This window comes from Sceloporus occidentalis, unplaced genomic scaffold (assembly GCF_023333645.1).
Source record: "Sceloporus occidentalis isolate IW3139 unplaced genomic scaffold, rSceOcc1.0.p SCAF_1, whole genome shotgun sequence".
NCBI classification, from domain to species: domain Eukaryota; kingdom Metazoa; phylum Chordata; class Lepidosauria; order Squamata; family Phrynosomatidae; genus Sceloporus; species Sceloporus occidentalis.
In genome coordinates this window covers 182,677,022-182,694,353 of record NW_028316981.1, presented here as the reverse complement: position 1 = coordinate 182,694,353, position 17,332 = coordinate 182,677,022, and the positions used below count along the sequence as shown (strand labels likewise).

The 17,332-nt window shown below is 43.9% G+C and overlaps 1 protein-coding gene across 3 annotated transcripts in view; it reads right to left on the bottom strand.

The window, feature by feature from the left end:
• LOC149322983 (PDZ domain-containing protein 4-like) overlaps nt 1–17,044 on the bottom strand; it is a 37,559-nt gene extending 20,515 nt beyond the window's left edge. For all 3 annotated transcript variants that reach the window (XM_089485816.1, XM_089485826.1, XM_089485831.1), the window contains exon 1: nt 16,663–17,044. In XM_089485816.1, the coding sequence (XP_089341942.1) occupies nt 16,663–16,722 (60 nt within the window). In that variant the 5' untranslated portion in view covers nt 16,723–17,044. The remainder of the gene's footprint in view (nt 1–16,662) is intronic.
• Nucleotides 17,045–17,332: the final 288 nt, after the last annotated feature.

Sequence of the window (17,332 nt, the reverse complement as noted above, 5' to 3'; positions counted from 1 at the left end):
CCTGGTATTCATTGACAGTCTCCCATTCAAATACTAACCAGATCTGACCCTGTTTAACTTCCAAGATCAGATGGGATCTGGTGCATTTAGGTTATTTAGGTGTTTACTCATAGATACTTGTGCGTAGTCCACACAGGTTCATTGTCTTCAAGAAAGATAAGAAAAGAAAGAGTACTACATGGTACCAAGAGAGTTAGAGCATCTCATATAGAGAGGCTCTTATCACACATGCTTCATGGAAGACAGGCAGGGAAGGAGAGGATGATACAAAGAGATGTGAGGGCAGATGAGACCCCAGAGAACAAAGGAAGACTACTACTTCCTATGCAGGAAAAGAGTGGATTTGAACAAGCACACACACACACACAGAGACACACATGAAGTTATCATAAACATGCTGTGCCTAAACTTCTAGAGAGTGACATGCACTCTGCTAGTGAGTATAAGCATGCAAAGGTTGATAACACCAATATGTACTGGGTTCTGCCTCTTCAACAGCTCTTGTTTCCCTACTTCAACTTCAGTCATTATGAGCAAAAAACCTGTGCAATCAAAAAGCAACCTCACACTCATCCTTTTTAACAGCTCTCCCTGTCTTCAAGTGCTACTTTGGGGCTGGATCCTATTGTTTAGTCCCAGCTAAAGGACATCCACTGAATGTACTATCTGTACTGCAGAAAGGTGAATCAACACATTGGCAAATCCCACCGATTCTATGGTTTTTCTCTAGTTAGAACTAATGCTAAAGTCAAGGTCTATAACAGATAAATATGTGTGTCTTGAAAAAGGAGCGAATTGTTATGTGTTGTTGCTATTTTACAACTACGGTTGGCCCTTCGTATACATTGATTCTGCATCCATGGATGCCACTATCCACAGCTTGAAAATATTGCCCTCCTCCCAAATAAAAAAAAATCCAAAAAGCAAACCTGGATTTTCCCATTTAATATAAAGGACACCATTATAGTATTTAACAGGACTTGAGCATCTACGGATTTTGGTATCCACAGGGTGGTGGTGGTCCTGGAATCAAATCCCAATGTACACTAAGGGCCCACTGTACCAAGGAAAGGTTTCTGTTGGATTTTCTATCTCATGGGCCAAAGTACTGTAACTTGACCAGCATGGGACATTAGTGTGCCTGGGAAGGGGTGATGCAGTGGAACTGCCATTTGGTGTTCTGCCTCAGGCAAAAAAAAAAAAGTGTTGGTCCAATGCTGAATGCAACTCCTCAAACAACCTCGACTGAAGTTAAAGCATCCCAGTCATACTTCATCCCTTTCCACAGGGACGTAGCTAGGATTTTAGGAAGGGGGGGGGGGTCCAGACTAAGTGCCACCATTATAATGGGGCTTGGGTGCGGCAGTGCAGCAGCACACACCATTCATTTTTCTAATGGAAGGGGGGTTCCGGACCCCAAGAACACACACACACACCCTTGGCTACGTCCCTGCTTTCCAGCAACTTTTGCTTCCAGCTAGTGATGATGGGACTTCAGTACAGCATTCCATCTATGTAGTCTTTACAGTTCGTGCAAATCTGATGAGCAGCCAATCCAAGCTTATCAGGAGGCCTGCCCCCACTCAGCTTCTCTTTAAAATGACAAATTATGAATGGTCCAGCTATTCACTGCTTCAGTGAGGCTAAACAGATAGGATGTCATGGGGCTTACTGTAAATGCACTGAGACGAAAGGGATAGTAACAACAGTGTCTTAATTATTTTACTTTCAGGGGGAGGAAGAAGTGCCTTGTGGCTTTATTGTCTCCCCTCCAATGTTACTTTTTATACTGAGCATTAACTCGAGTTCCTGGAAAGGTCATCAGAAATTCCAGTTTGGGATTCCCCCCCCCCCCCAAAAAAAAAGTTACTTTCCTCATTTAGGCTTATGCACTATTTTGGCTTGAGCCCAGAGAAATTTACCTGTCTGGCAAAATTACATGAAAGTGCTCTCTAGCTTATGGCAATATAAGAATGGACCAACCTCCCGAAAAGGTATATTGCATGCACACATGATGCAATGTTTCTGTAAGCTATTGTGGCTTGCTTTCAGAATCTGAACATATAAGGTTACCATCTGCAGAAGGACCTTTCCTTTCCAAAATGCATTGCGTAGCAAAAAATTTCATATTGGTACTCTTGGGAAATAATTTCTCTTTTTCACATTCTTTGACATTTTGGTGCCACTCTCCTGGTTTTGTCATTTCCTCGCTCTATGTCTGTATGCATGCATTTCATTTATATCCCATCTTTCTCCAAGAACTGAAACTTAGCAAAGACAAAAATATGACATGCATATTGGGAATGTCCACTTATTCTGGACAGAACTCATAAAATGTGGACAGTCCATAAATGTTATGAACCAAATGACTAGCTGAAATATAAACATTTTAATCTCCTCACCACCACCACCACCAACAAGAAGCATGGCATTGTATCTGCAGAATCATCCAATTTTATCATCACAACAAAGCTCAGTTCTTAGTGAAGGGGTAAGCCTTTATTCTGCAGTGGGGTGTCATCCGGTTTAATACCCTTTAACTCAAAAACTGAAAGAAACTCTTTATATGTCAACAAGATGGCTATACTATTGCTCTATAAATGATACAAACCATGCACTCCAATTCTACAATTAACCCTGGGCACAGCTGATTTATAACAGGCACAACTGTTTTCTTTCCCTATTGTATGGTTGGGTCTATTATCCAGGCTACTCTATTTCTGTGCCAAACAATGGTCAGTTTTAAGCTTGATGGATTTTTGCCTATCATGCAGTTGTTAAAGGCACAGGAGCCCTGCCAGAAATTATGACAGCCCTACTGCTCATGCCTAGGGCTGCCAGTATTTCCTCTGGCAAAGATCCTGTGTCTAATTTAAGATCTGATATCAGCATTGCCATTTTAGGAATGAAATTATTCCAGTTTGCTGGACCTGAACACAGAAATAACCTCTTTAAATGTGTAATGGAATAGTCACGCTAAACTGTTGCAGTAAAAACCACAGCAATGTGTCACTTTAATGGACAGTAGAGTTTTATTTGGTGTAAACTTTCATGGATTGCCTGCTTAATAAATCAGATTGCTATTTTAATTTTTGGACATAATTTCTTCTTGATTATCTTGGGTTATGTTTGTCCTGTTTGTCTATTCTATTAGCAGGTCAATCCTAGGACTGCTGGGGTTGGGTATGAGCCTACCACCAACATTTCACAGAGTGTTGGCAAAATGGCAAAGTTATTAATGAGGAAGTTTTTAATGAGTAAGCTAGGAAAGGCTGCATCTGTTTGCTTTTGCCTGAGTCTACTGTGAAGAGCAAGACTGCCTGCTCCTTGATGAGTTCATTGAATGCAAACTACTTTCACAGTTTGGACCCAGCTTGCAGCAACTGAAGAAAGAAAAAGAAAAAGGGGGGAAGTGGAAGGAGAGAGAAACCAGGATGTTTTAAAAGCGGCTGAAAAGGTTGGATGGCAGAAGAGTAATTGGACTGTCCCTGTGAAATTGAGTACTGTATGCCCAAGTCTATTTGCCCCTGGATCAACCAATTTAGCATTGACTCCCACAAAACAAGGATATTATTGCCTTACTTTTTGTCTGCAACTTTAGACTGGAGGCAGGAAAAGTGTGGAACTAGGCCACATGCACCTTCCAAAGCTGCCTTTGCATGCATCCCTTCGCCCTTCTAGACTCCTTTCACTGCCCAGTTCTGCTTATTGTATTTATTAAAATATTTCTGCCCCATCCTATATCCAAGAATCTTGGGGTGGCATAGAATAAGATAAATTTAGAACAGTTTAAAACAGTAAGAGTAATTTTAAAAGGCTAAACCATGTAATTCTTAAAACAGTTTAAAATAATGCATTGAAGTGCATCTCCTGTACATTCCTAGAGCAGCCCAAATTGGTTTCAGTGTCTCCCCCAGTGCTTAAACTTCAAAACAACACAAAACACCACCACCTCCATTTTTCATAACTAGTAGTAAATTTCTGGCCATTTCTGTTTCAGTGGACATTTGGTGCAGAGCACTAATAGTGCTCCCATGGCCAGTGCCCACAGAGCCTCTGCAGTTATGGACTCTTGCTTTAGCCCCTGTTCTGGCCCTGTTCCATTGCTCACCACAGTCCCCTACACACCTGGATGAAGAGAGGGGACAGAATCAGGATCTTCAATGTCACATCCTAACTGTCCTGCTTTGGCAGGGATGGACTCTGAAAAAATCTTGCCAAGCAAACCCATGATAGGTTCACTTTAGCGTCACAATAAGTCGGAAATGACTTGAAGGCATACAACAATGACCACACTTTCCCATCACAGTCTTCCCCCAGCTGAAATAGCTCCACACACTTCTAGGAAACACTTGATCAATGTATCTTTATCCTAACCCCCCCCCCCCCCCTTTTCTGAGTCACTGGATGTTGACCTCCCTGCTCAAGTCAACCACAAAGCTGTATATGGCCTAGTAGCCATATTTCAAGTTCTAGTTATACCTCCACTGCCACCAAATGTCAAGACTTCCAGTAGTCTCACCCACTGCCACCAAATTTGAGGGTTTTCTCTTTTCCCCACCTCTGCCACCAATTGTAAGGACGTTCTCTGGTCCCACTGCCATGACCATCAACTGGGGGGACCTCTCAGATGCCCTCAGGGTTCCTGTGTGAGATAGGATTCATCTACTATTCCCACCAGACTCCATCTCTCTTTATTAGCTACTGCCACCATAGATACCATGTGTGAACCCAAGTTTTCTACTATATAAGAATTCCCAGAGGCTAAAAACAAGAATATAAAAATAATATTTATTATTAAGTTTGAATTTAACACAACAAATTACTTATTTAATACATTTAAATACATTTCTCCTTCTCTCACACCTTTATCTCCTAGCTAATTCAAACCATTTCTAACTCTCCTAACCACTCAAACCCTTAAACTTCACTTGCTAAGGGCCCGTACAGACAGGCCAAAATAAAGCTGCTTCGGTCACTTTGGAGATATGTGGTTTAAATGACACCCACGTCTTAAGAGGCCAGAAGCTGTGCTCCAGTCCTTAGGACTGGAGCATGGCTTTGGTGCAGCTTCTGGCCTCAAAAGACACATGAATCATTTAAACAGCATACGTCCAAAGTGACCCAAAGCAGCTTTATTCTGACTTGTTTGTACACACATAGCCCATTAATAAAACATACAGATTTAACTGCTACTGGAAATGCAGAAGACAAGCAAGGAAGAAGGACTTAATATTTGAATGGTCACAATACATGGGCTGTGAATTTCATTTGGTTTAATGACTCATAAGAACAGAGGAAGCAGCTGGCAGCAGCTGCCATGCTTGCTGGGCACTGAGGCTACTCCAACTGCTAGTCTGACTTTAAAGGAGTTATCCAAGGTGTTGAACCCTTGGGATAGTGCCTTCACAATTCCTACAAAAACCCAGAAACTGAAACCCGTAGCAGAGTCAATGCTTCACCAACATGGAAGCCAGCAGTGGCTGACTCAGATAATTTGTCTACAGAGGTTAGTATTGTCTATACAACTGCCAGTGTTTCTCCAAGACTTCAGATAGCAGTCTTTTCCAGTCTTGCCTGTAGATATCAGGGAGTGAAACTGGGGCCTTTTGCATTTAGCATGTGTTCTAGGCTTGCTTTTTCCTTTCCCTGCTTGCAATATGCCATTTCAAGTGAGAGTTGGGTGTCCATTAGTAGTGTCCTCTCAGCTCATGTGGGGAACAGCAGTTACCAGCGTGGTGTCCAGAACACTCTGATTGGATACATCCAGCACAGGTGGGCAACTTGTGGCTTTCCAGATGTTCTTGGACTCCAGCTCCCATCATCCCTGACCTCTGGCCATGCTGCCTGTTCTTATGGGAGCTGGGTGTGCAACAACATCTGGAGAACCACTGGTTACCCACCTCTGAAATGATCCAGAAGCTTTCTGATTGTCCATGGTTTATATCAGCGGTTGGCAAAATCCAGCATTGGCTCTGCATGCGTCTCCCCAAAGCTATTTTTGGGATCTTTGGCCAGTCCAAACTCTCCAGACCACTTTTTTTCCTGACTGTAAGAACAAATGAATTGGCTCTTTTGGAAATTTCCAAGAGCAGCACTGCTCCTTTGAATAGCTTGCTGCCCACTCCTTGCATTGTTTAATTTGGCCCTAGCAGTTGCCCATCTCTGTTTACATGATAGATAAATCAGGACGAGCCTCTCGCTGGTTTTTAAAAACATAACCCCAGTGTTCCAGAATGAAAAAGCCAAGAGCCATAAGGCTCTGATCTTGTGGAGATCAGTAGCTTCTTAGCACCACTTCACTTCAAATTTGAGTCACCTCATGACCATGTAAACCAGTCCAGGGCCTGTGGGAAGCTCCAGAGAGATTGTTCCAGGATAACTGATCATGTTTTTAAAACATCCATGACAACAGAGAAGGTAAATTAGATGAGGAGCTTGTTTATACAGGGATGGCATCAGAAGTTATCGCAAGGTTATTATTATCCCCCAAGGCAGCAATCTCCATTACTAAGCAGGCAGAGAAGGCCAGGGTGCTTTAGTGGATTTATATCCTTTCTCTCTCTGATCAGTTGTATCCGTCTGTACTGCCCCTATAGCTTCTCTAGCCATTGTTTGGATTATCACCGGAAAGAGGTAGTCTAGAGCCCTTGGTTTTATTCAGCAGTTCGATCCTTGCCTTTAACCTTGCTGGAGCAGCCGATTCACCCCACTGAACACTTAAGGAAATTAGAAACCAGAGAGAGTAAAGGATTATCCTTTCAGGAAAACTGATTATGTGGCCCAAGTTCTTTTAGCTCATGAATATCTGTGGCCTGAATTGGAGAAATTCCAAGTGTGATCAAGTATGCTTGTAGGTACCATATCTGTTGCCGATTTTTAAACTTTTCCTGGGGGGTGGATTCCTGTGCCTTTAACAGAGGTGAGACAGGAAGAAATTCAGCAGGTCCAGCAATTTTGTTCAGGGTTAATTGAAACTTAGGTTGCATTTCTATCTGTCACACAGTCAATCGCACAATAAAATACCAGGGTGGGGTGAGATACACCAAATGTCAACTCTGTTAGTGCCATTCACCTTCGCTTGTGCCAGTGTCTCAGCGTGCCCAGTTCATAAAGTCTGTGAAATATGCCTTTTCCTCCTCATTCACAAATGGATTTCATCCCTGTTTTATAGTGTCCCCTTTGCAAATGGGAGCCTCTTTGGGAAGTGGATGGGGCAGGGTGACCAGGTCTCTTTCTTTTCCAGGACACGGCCTATATTTCAGCCTTCTGTCTGGGAGGAACTCCAAAATGTCCTCCAATTTGAGTATGACTAAGAAGCATGAATTTATATTGTTATGAGTGTTTTAGTTTTTATTTAATAATGTCCTAAATTTTGCTTACATTTTGCAGCGCCTTGTCCTCCTTTGCGGTTATGACATCAGGTCATCCTGGGAGGATTTAAAGTGACTCAGGATGCTCAAGGGCTAGCCAGTATCTGAAATGGCCTTCTCTTTTGTGTCTCTCCTGTACCATCATCCAAGCCATGGCAGCTTTCCTAAATGCTGGAGTGGGGCCCATTCTGTCTTGCAGAGAGCCCACGATGGCACACCCCTCATTATGCACGCCATCGCTGTGTTGCACCACACACTCTCTCACACACATGTACACACATGTAAAGTTATTGAAGGAACGACACACCAAGCCGTTCTTGGTATGCGTCATGGGTTGACGCACCTGTGGGTGCGTCATTGTGCTGAGCACCCCTGTATCCTGCGCAGAGTGAGTCTGTGCATTGCCTTGCCTTTTTGCTGATCAGCCTTGTGTGCGTCTTGTGTGTGTATATGTGTGTGTGTCTCTCTCTCTTCCCCCCCATCATTGCAGCTGCAGTTACCATGGAAACTAGAGTGATTGATACAGGCATCTGCAGCTGGGCAAGAGGGAAATATGGGGAATGGGGATCAAAAGCAGAACAAACCTCCTCCCCACTTCCTCTCCTCCAAGTCTGGGGTATCATTCATTTGTTCCTATTCCCCTTTCCATTTTGAAAGGGAGCAACCAGCGGATGGGCTGCCCATTTGAACTGAGAGCAGGATCACTAAGCTGGAAATCCACCCGAGGTGGAATGGGAAGAGCTCTGGGATGGAAAATAAAATCAAATAGATTAGGGGCAGGGTATTTGTGGGTAGGTGAATGGCTGGGGGTTATCAGAAGAGCTAAAGAACAGAGAAATGAGGCTGCCTATTGCAAAAGCTGGCAGGTAGCCCCCTCAACTGGTGCTTGGGGGTGGGTATGGGGAGGATGTTCTCTGCCTTGCGAAGGCCCTGTAGGAATTTATAACAAATGCTAATCACATTCCTGCAGGCAGGTCTGGAATGAGAGCCAGCCTCAGGCCTTCAGCAGATGGTTCCCCACAGCTTTCCTTTGTGCTTCTTTTCTTCTTCATCTTTCCCAAGCAACTCTCCAGGCCCCCCTCCCCTCCCACCCCAATCTACATCCCTATTCAATAAACCTCCCTGAGATCCTTTTCTCCTGCATATAATTCACCCAAACCTCTGCCTCCCTCCCATTTCTATAAGAATCTCTGTCCAGAAACTGGTGTTAGAATGCACGGCCCAGTCCCACTGCAGCAGAGAGAATGGCAAGGGGGGGGGGGATAGTGCAGGGTCTGTCCATGTGTGTCCAAGTGGCCTGTCGATTGGACTTCATAAATTTCATTAGGTTTTCTTAGGCAAGGTTTTGCTAGTTCCTTCCTCTCAAATATAGCCAATTGCCCCTGTATTCCTTGGTGGTTCCCAGTCCAAGTACTAATTAGGGCTGATCCTGCTTAATTTCAAAGATCAGGTGGGATCTGGTGCATTTAGGATATGTGCGCAGACATTTATTTGTGTGTTAACTGTGAATGTGGCTGATGTGTAGAACTATACCCTTGGACACAAATAAGACCTGTGAAATGTTACTAGCTGTAGAAGCTCTGACTTTGTAGACATGCTGTTGTCTGGACCGATAGTATGTCCAAAAAGTTATTACAGTGCGCCCACATCATACACAGGTGTGCCATATGCAGCTTTCAGCTTATGCTGAAACCCCATGCCGGAAGAGGTAATGGCATGCATGCCACATGCACAAGCCCCATTGTTTTCAATGGTGCTTGAGCATACGTGGTATTTCCCTTACACGGTGTGTGTGTGTGTGTGTGTGTCCGGAATGGTTCCCTGCATAAGGGAAGGGCCGACTATATGGTGTGAGCCATATCTACCTATCTATGTTTGTGTGATACAAAAAAGGGGTTATTCTATAATTGGTCAGTCTGTCATTGTGTCTAGCATTGATAAGATACATAACTTTTTATTCTGAATGGTTGTTATATTTTTTGTAGCTAGTTTAGTGTCTGGCTTGTGTGTGCAGTTGCTCTCCATTGCAAATTTTGGTGTGAGGTATGCATCCAGCTGTACCTCTTAGAGAACCAAGTATCAGACACTTTCTCTATCATTATCTCCTTTGCAAAAACCTTGAAGAGCCACTCTGTAACATTCTCAATCAAACACTCTAAATACAGTGCTCATGATATGTTAAGTTATGAGTACTCCCACACACATCCTCCTTGGAAAATAAACCACCCCAGCCATCTAGTTGCAAATTTACACGACACATACACTTCTTCCTCAAAGGTACTCAGAATGTGTCCAAGTGAACTTTCTGAAATCAGGACAGAGGTGATGAACTGATCTGAGCCTTCATCATACTACTGCAGAAACCCATAAAGAAATGTAAAAATTGTTTTGCGGATCAGACCAAAAGTGCATCAAGTCTGACATTCTGCTTCAAACAGCAGCTGGTTGTTATACCTTTGGGAAAGTCATGCAAGTATGAAGGGAGCATCCTTGACCTGTGTCCCCAATTTCTATCATACATAAATATGTCCATGTGTATCATGCTAAGCCATTTAAGTTAGCTGTGCCCATTTTGTCAGGTGCTGTTTCAGGTTGCGCAGCTGGGAAAACATCCTGGGGATGAGCCACAGTTCTAGATTTCAACACAGTTACTAGTCATGATTTAAACATGTCAGAGTATGTAAGCCAAAAACCCAACAGGAGTTAGAATCATCTGGGTCTCCAGATGTTGTTGGACTGCAAGTCCCAGCATTTCTCACCATTGGCTGACTTGGCTAGGCCTTGTGGGTGTTGTGGTACAACAACATCTGGAGGACCACACAATTCTCACCCCTGGGTTACTGGGACAAGTTTTGACACAACAAACCACAACCTGACATATTGTTTTGTTTGAACTCAGCCACTGATCTGAACAACCATTTGCTAATGACAAGACAAATTTACTTAATTTTCAGAATTAAGTAAAAGGTTTTGCCTATCAACGACAACAACAAAATTTGGAGTTGGTGGCTATGAGTGCTTAAATAAATAAATAAATAAATAAAGTGTACCTCAAAAATTAACCCACTATTTGGCATAGGCTTTTGTGGACTGCAGCCCATTTTAGCACACTCAAGTGGGTTGCCATTCACAAAAGCTTATGCCCAATAAAACTTGCTAGTATTCAAGGTGTCATAAGATTCTGAGGGGTTTTTTAATGCTACAGGATAGCATGGACCCTTGAAAATGTAAGTAAATTGGTAAAACGTAATGCCCTTTCACATTGTACAAATATAGCATTTTAGTGCCATTTTAACTGCTATGGTTGCATCCTACAGAATCCTGGAATTTGTAGTTTGGTGAGTTACTAGAGCTCTCTGGCTGAAGCTTTTAAATAACTCATAAAAATACAAATCTCTTCATTCCATAGGACAAAGTTGGGGCAATTAAAGTGGTATCAAAGTACTAAAACTGTATAGTGTGAACGGGGCCTTGATCTAGGGGCAGGAGATGTGAAAAGACTGTCTTGTTTCAGTATGGTTTAAAGATTCCCAAGGTATGTATCAGGCAGTCTTTGGACTAAAGCAGTGGTTCCCAACCCTTGGTCCTCCATTTGTTTCAAACTTCAGATCCTAGAAGCCAAATTGACTAACGGTCTGGAATTATGAGAGCTGGAGTCTAAAACGTGCCACAGCAATGGCATTTAGTTAGTCAACAGCAAATTACAACACATTACATATGAACAGTTGCACATGTGGAGTTATGCTAGCCAGGATATTGTCTCAATTGGGAAGCAACAAGAGATCAAAATTCTATTCCTTGACTCCTTTAATGCAAATATAAAAGCAGAGGCCATTCACAAAATGATTTTTGTAAAAAGAAGAGAAAAACAAGGCCATTTTTCCATCCCTTGATTTTTCATCATTTCCTTACTCAGTGCTTGATGACTTCACTGGCTGAATATATGAACCGACTTCATCCAAAAAGTCATGAATGCTCAGTCTGTAGCATTCGGTCTACGATTGGTCAGCCATACCTGTCAGATCCCCACTTGGTGATGTGAGAAACGCGTAAAGGTGAGTCAATCCAGGAAGAAACATACATACCTCCCTTAGCAACTAGCCCCATGCCTATTTTACACTTCAAAAGTAAGCAAGCTATAAACTTTGCAGGAACAATTACCAGCTCCCAGGCTGGGAAATAAGAAGGTGGTAGAGCTAGCATAGCATAGTGGTTTGAGTGTTGGATTGTGACCCTGGAGACCAAGGTTCAATTCTGAGTTTGGCCACAACACCCACTGGGTGACTTTGCCAAATTTTGCCAAGAAAACCCCATAGTAGGTTTGTCTTAAGGTCGCCATAAATTGGAAACAACTTATTAAAGGCATGCAACAACAACAACTGGCCTCCTCTCAGATACCTACATACCCTAAAGGGACCAGATGTGGCTGACGTTAGAAGTTAACAAGGGTCAACCATAGTGGGATAGGAGACTGCCAAGGAATACCAGGTGCTGTAGGCTATACTAGAGAGGAACGAACTGGCAAAACCACCTCCTGAGTATTCTTTGCCTAAGAAAACCCTCCGAAATGCATGTGATCGCCATAAATCAACAGGCAAATTGAAGGCACATACACAAAATTTCTCCTTAGAACAGAGCATATGAATTTTGCGTATAAACCTGAATGACCTCTGTTTCAGATTCATCTGAATAAGTCACTCACAACCTTTCCATCTGTCTTTCATCTGTAAAACAGACACTTTGCTCACAAGGCAAACATAATGACTCTTAAGCATTTGTGTGTTTTATATACACAATATAAACTACAATATATTGTTAACATTGCCTAGTCACACACTGAGAGGAGAGGGTAGTGCAAACTGATCCATGCCACCTCAAATTATAATTTCCTCATAACACAAATGTTTCACAGCTGAGTTCTTGGGTCTATCCTTGACTATGTTAATTGGTGATCATCCAGTGGTTCTTAATGTGTGCGTGATAAATAATATGTCTGTGAGAAACTGTGCCATCCAGTATGACATCTGCTACTACAGGCAGAATGGAACCATTAAAATAATAATGAGGGAAAACAGCCCTTAAGATCAGACTATTATTAATTCACAATTTAATACCAATATTGTATCTCAGAACTTGTTACTTGGATTTTAATTAAACATGTTATTTGTTGTCTCTGGACGTTTGTCGGGGCCAGGAGGGAAAACAAAGATGTCTTCTTCAACTTTCTATGATGTGCTTGTTTAATGAAGTAGAAATGTGTCCACTCAGCACATTTCTGCATTTGTCTCTTGGTTTCCTGTGTTTTCAAAAGCGTGGGCAAACTATAGGAAATGAAGCCAAGTGGAAATCAAAGTTTTACTCAGTCTGCACATGTAAGCATGTACCCATCCATAGAGTTTGGTTGTTCTGATAATCTTTTTGTTTTTGACCAATACATAAGCATATTAAATATGAAAGATATAATGAAACCACAGACACTGCCTATAAATGTTTGTGATTGTAGATTGAAATTGGTTCAGTTAAACCACTTTACTAACTAGTAAGCCTAAACTTGTGTAAATCCTACTGACTCAGCCAATCTACTCTGGGTGGGAACTAGTAAATGGATTTAGGACTATGTTTAGCTTGGAAGAAATGAAATGTACACAGATTGATCTTCCTTATCCGGAATTCCAAAATCCAAAATGCTCCAAAAGCCAAAGCTTTTTATCATGAGTGGCTGAGTTAGCAGCGCCTTTGCTTTCCGATGGTTCAGCAAACTTTGTTTCATGCACAAAAATACTGAAATTATTGTATAAAATTACCTTCAGGTTATGTGTATAAAGTATATACATACAAAAGAAAAATTAATTATTAAACTTGGGTCCCTTCTCCAAGATATCTCATTATGATGTATACACAAACCAGATATTCCAATTTTTTTAAAAACCCAAAATCCAAAACACCTCAGGTCCCAAACAGTTCAGATAAGGGAGACTCAACCATACTATTAACATACTTCCAAACCCATTTAAACAGAGCATACATATATTTGAGAGCCAGTGTGGTATAGTGGTATAAGTCTCAGGGAACAAGGTTTGAATCCCAGTTTGGGTATGGAAACCTACTGGGTGACCCTGGACAAGCCACACTCACCCAGCCTCAGAGGAGCACAATGACAGAAACCTCTGAACCAATCTTGTGAAGAAAAGCCCAAGCTATGTGACCCTTACGGTCACCATATGTTGGAAATGACTTGCAGGCACACAACAAGAACCATGTTTATACAAGCCTAGCAATCCTGGTCACTGCATATTTATCAAAATCTTGTCATCTTAGAATCACAGAATTGTAGAGTTGGAAGAGACTACAAGGGCCATCCAGTCCAACCCCCTGCCATGCAGGAAATCCAAATCAAAGCATCCCAGACAGATGGCCATCCAGCCTCTGCTTAAAGACCTCCAAGAAAGGAGACTCCACTGCACTCCAAGGAAGAAGTATGTTCCACTGTCAAACAGCCCTTACCGTCAGCAAGTTCCTCCTGATCTTGGTCCCTTTCTAGTGTAACCAAGAGATAGGATGGGGCAAGGCAAAGCAAGACAACAGGGATAGACATGGTTCTTCATGCCTTCTCAATCCACACATGGTGGGAGTGCATGGTGGGTGGGTGGGGGATGAGGTGACAACTGTTTGACAGGTAGGGTTTCTGCTTGTGGAGGGGAAAATAGATTAAAGCAAAATCCCCTTTGCTCATCTCACCTGGCTGTTTACAGGCCTTCCAATTTATGATAGTGACAGACAGAGACACTAGTGATACAGTTGGTCTTCTGTATCCATGGGTTCATTATCCATGGATGAACCATCCACGGCTTGAAAATATTCAAGCAAATATACATTTCCAAAAGCAAACCTTGACTTGGCCATTTTATATAAGGGATACCCTTGTACTACCCCATTGTATATAATGAGACTTGAGCATTCAGAGATTTTAGTATCTATAGGAGGTCCTGGAACCAAACCCCAGCGGATCCAAAGGGCCCACTGTAGTTAGAAAGAAACAAAGGTGGAAAGGACCCAGGGGTATCTGAGTTGGACAATAAGTACCTTTCAGAGCTAAATTCGTCACACCCAGTTACTAGACACTTCTCTTGGCCCCGTCTGTAAAATAATCCATTTATAATGAAACAATTGGCAGAGCAAAATAATGGCTTTATTAGCAGGAAAGCCGGTTTCCACTAATAGCAATTGGAAGGGAGCTTACAAAAGGAGCCCCTCAAGGCAGCTTCTTGTAAATACCCCAGCTAAATCTAAAAAGAGTGGCTGAAGAGAAAGAAGGCAGTTCTCTGACATGGCACAAAAGAAGGAGAAAGTTGGAAGGCCAACTGAAGAAGAGGCACTTCCAAATTCCAAATTCATGGTCAATGCAACAAGCTCCTCTGTGCTAAATCCCTGGTCACAGAGTTCAAGGAAAGGAGGCATTAGTATGCAAATACCATCAGTTGCATGAGTGTGTATATGTGTGTGAGAGAGAGAGAGAGTTTAGTGTTTGGGGAGAAGGGTGCATTCATATGTGGAACTATTATGAGCATCTCTAGAGCATACTGACGGAGGCATATCCCCAGAAATGAAGGACGATTCTCATGTTATGGGGCAGGCTTCTTTGCCATCCAGACTGTACCTATACATATATATGAAGTAGAGCCATTCAGAGATTTCAAAAGCAAAACAAAAGAAAAAAGGGACAGCCCCTTTATTGCACCAACAAGACTGTGGAAGGCTACACAAGCAGGAGGCTGAGTAAGCCGCGCAATGTACACACAGACAAAAAAAATCCCCCAGACTAGTGCCTCCTTGTGTATATAATCACACAGCCACATAAAGCACCTTTGACAGCTCCCAGAAATATATCCTATTGCAGAGTCAGCCCTATACACACACACACACACTCCCTGTGCACATATGAAGCACATTTCCACATCTGTGCGCCATGGAAAGCCAATTGTTGTACCTGATCCCCCTCTAAGCCCTCTGCCCAGCATCATTATTTCAAACCCCTGAGCTCTTCTCCCTTTTATTTCAGTCCCTGGCTGTTTTTGCCTGGTTTTGCTAGGAAAGCTAGGTGTGCCTTTGTACCTGTGATCTGAGAGAAAAGGGTAGAAAGAGACCTAGAACAGAAAATAGAAGAGAGGGAAGGAGAGCAAAGCAAGAATGAATGAGCCCTGGATGGATGGATTGATGGAGATCTAGACAAAAAGGGCCACCTAAATAGGCAGGGAAGAAGGGAGATGAATGAAATGAGGGAAAAAGCATCTGAATGAGGTTGGATGTGTGGAAGGAAAGGGAAGACTATTCACCTGTCTAATGTGAGGGTCAGACCCACTAGATACCTCTGCCTCCATCCCATCTTATCCCCAATTGGGCTGCTCATTCCTCTTTCTCCCAAACTATATTTTCCCCCTTTTCCATAAGACCCCTCCCCATCATTTCAGGCTATTACTATGGGGAAAAGAGGGGGGAGTCCAGTTGCCAGGCAACCTCCCCATCCCCAGTACCTGCTCCCTTCCCCCATTGCAGCATCGACACCCCCCCCAAGTGCCATCACCCCCCCCCCACACACACACACACACCTCTTTGCTCTAGGAAGACACAAAGCAAATGGTGTGCCCCCTCATTGTGTCATGGCCCCCCCTCCCATCATTCTTGATTCTTGCCCCCCCCCCCATCTTCTAGCCTTCCTTGCACCCCACATATCCTTTTGCAGGTGCCAGAGAGATCCAATTCACTCCCAGTCATCCCATTTCAGGGACTGGGACCTTTTAACCCCTTCCTTGTCCCGAAGTGACCCCCCCTTAAAAAAACACAGCCTGACACCTCTCTGCTCCAGGAAGACACAAAGCAAACGGTGTTTCTTTAGTGACTGGGAATGAAGTAGGTCCTTGGCACCTGCAAAAGGATATTTGGGGTGCAAAACAGGCTGGAAGATGGGGGGCTGTTGGGGAAGAATGGGGGGATCAGGGATGGTTGGAGGGGGTCACGATTGCCCTTTCCTTCCTCCACAGCCCCCCAACTCCTAGCCTGCCTTTGCACCCCAACTATCCTTTTGCAGGTCCCAGGGAGGTCCAGTTCACTCCCAGTCACCCCAGTTGAAGGACTGGGATTCTATAAACCCTCCCTTGTCCCCAAGTGACCCTATTGCACCCTATCCCACCCCCTTTCATCCCCACAACCTCCATCAATTCCCTGAACAGCCCCCACCCCCAGATTCCTCTTGGGGTCCCCCTCCCCATAGATCCCCCCCTCGCTCCCTTACCTGCAGCATGACCCGGTATTGCTCTTCGGGTTTCTCCACCACACACATGTTACATCCCATGGCGAGGGGTCTGTCTGGGAGGCTCTGTTGGGGGAGAAGGCTCAACTCATGGGGATCGGGCAGGTGGGGGGGCGGGTCGATGCCAGCCCTCCCGGCCCCCCCCACCCCCCTGGCATAGGGCCCCTGCTGGGCAGGGAGGGTGGCGGTGCCCTCCGGTCGCTGGCCCCCATTCAGCCCCCGGGGGGCATGGTAGGGGGTAGAGAGGTCTCCCCTGGCCTTTGGGGGATCAAGGTTGGGGTCCCCCTCTTTTCAAGGGGGAGGGAGGGACAGGGCGGCCGGCTGCGGAGAAAGGCTCACTCGTCTGCCGTCTGGTCTGGCTCACTCCCTCCTTCTTCTCGCCAAAAGGAGGGAGGGAAGGAGGAGAGGAGAGGAGGGGGCTTGGTGCTTGATCAATATGGATGACTTCGGGAAGGGGGCTCTGGGTGCCATGAGTCCCTGTATTGGGAGAAAGGCGGGAGAGAAGTAAATAAAACCACCACCAGCACCACCACCACCACCATCATCATCACCATCATCATCAACAACAACAACAACACCATCATCAGCATCAGCATCCACATCACCATCACCACCATCATTATCATCATCATCATCATCAACAACAACAACA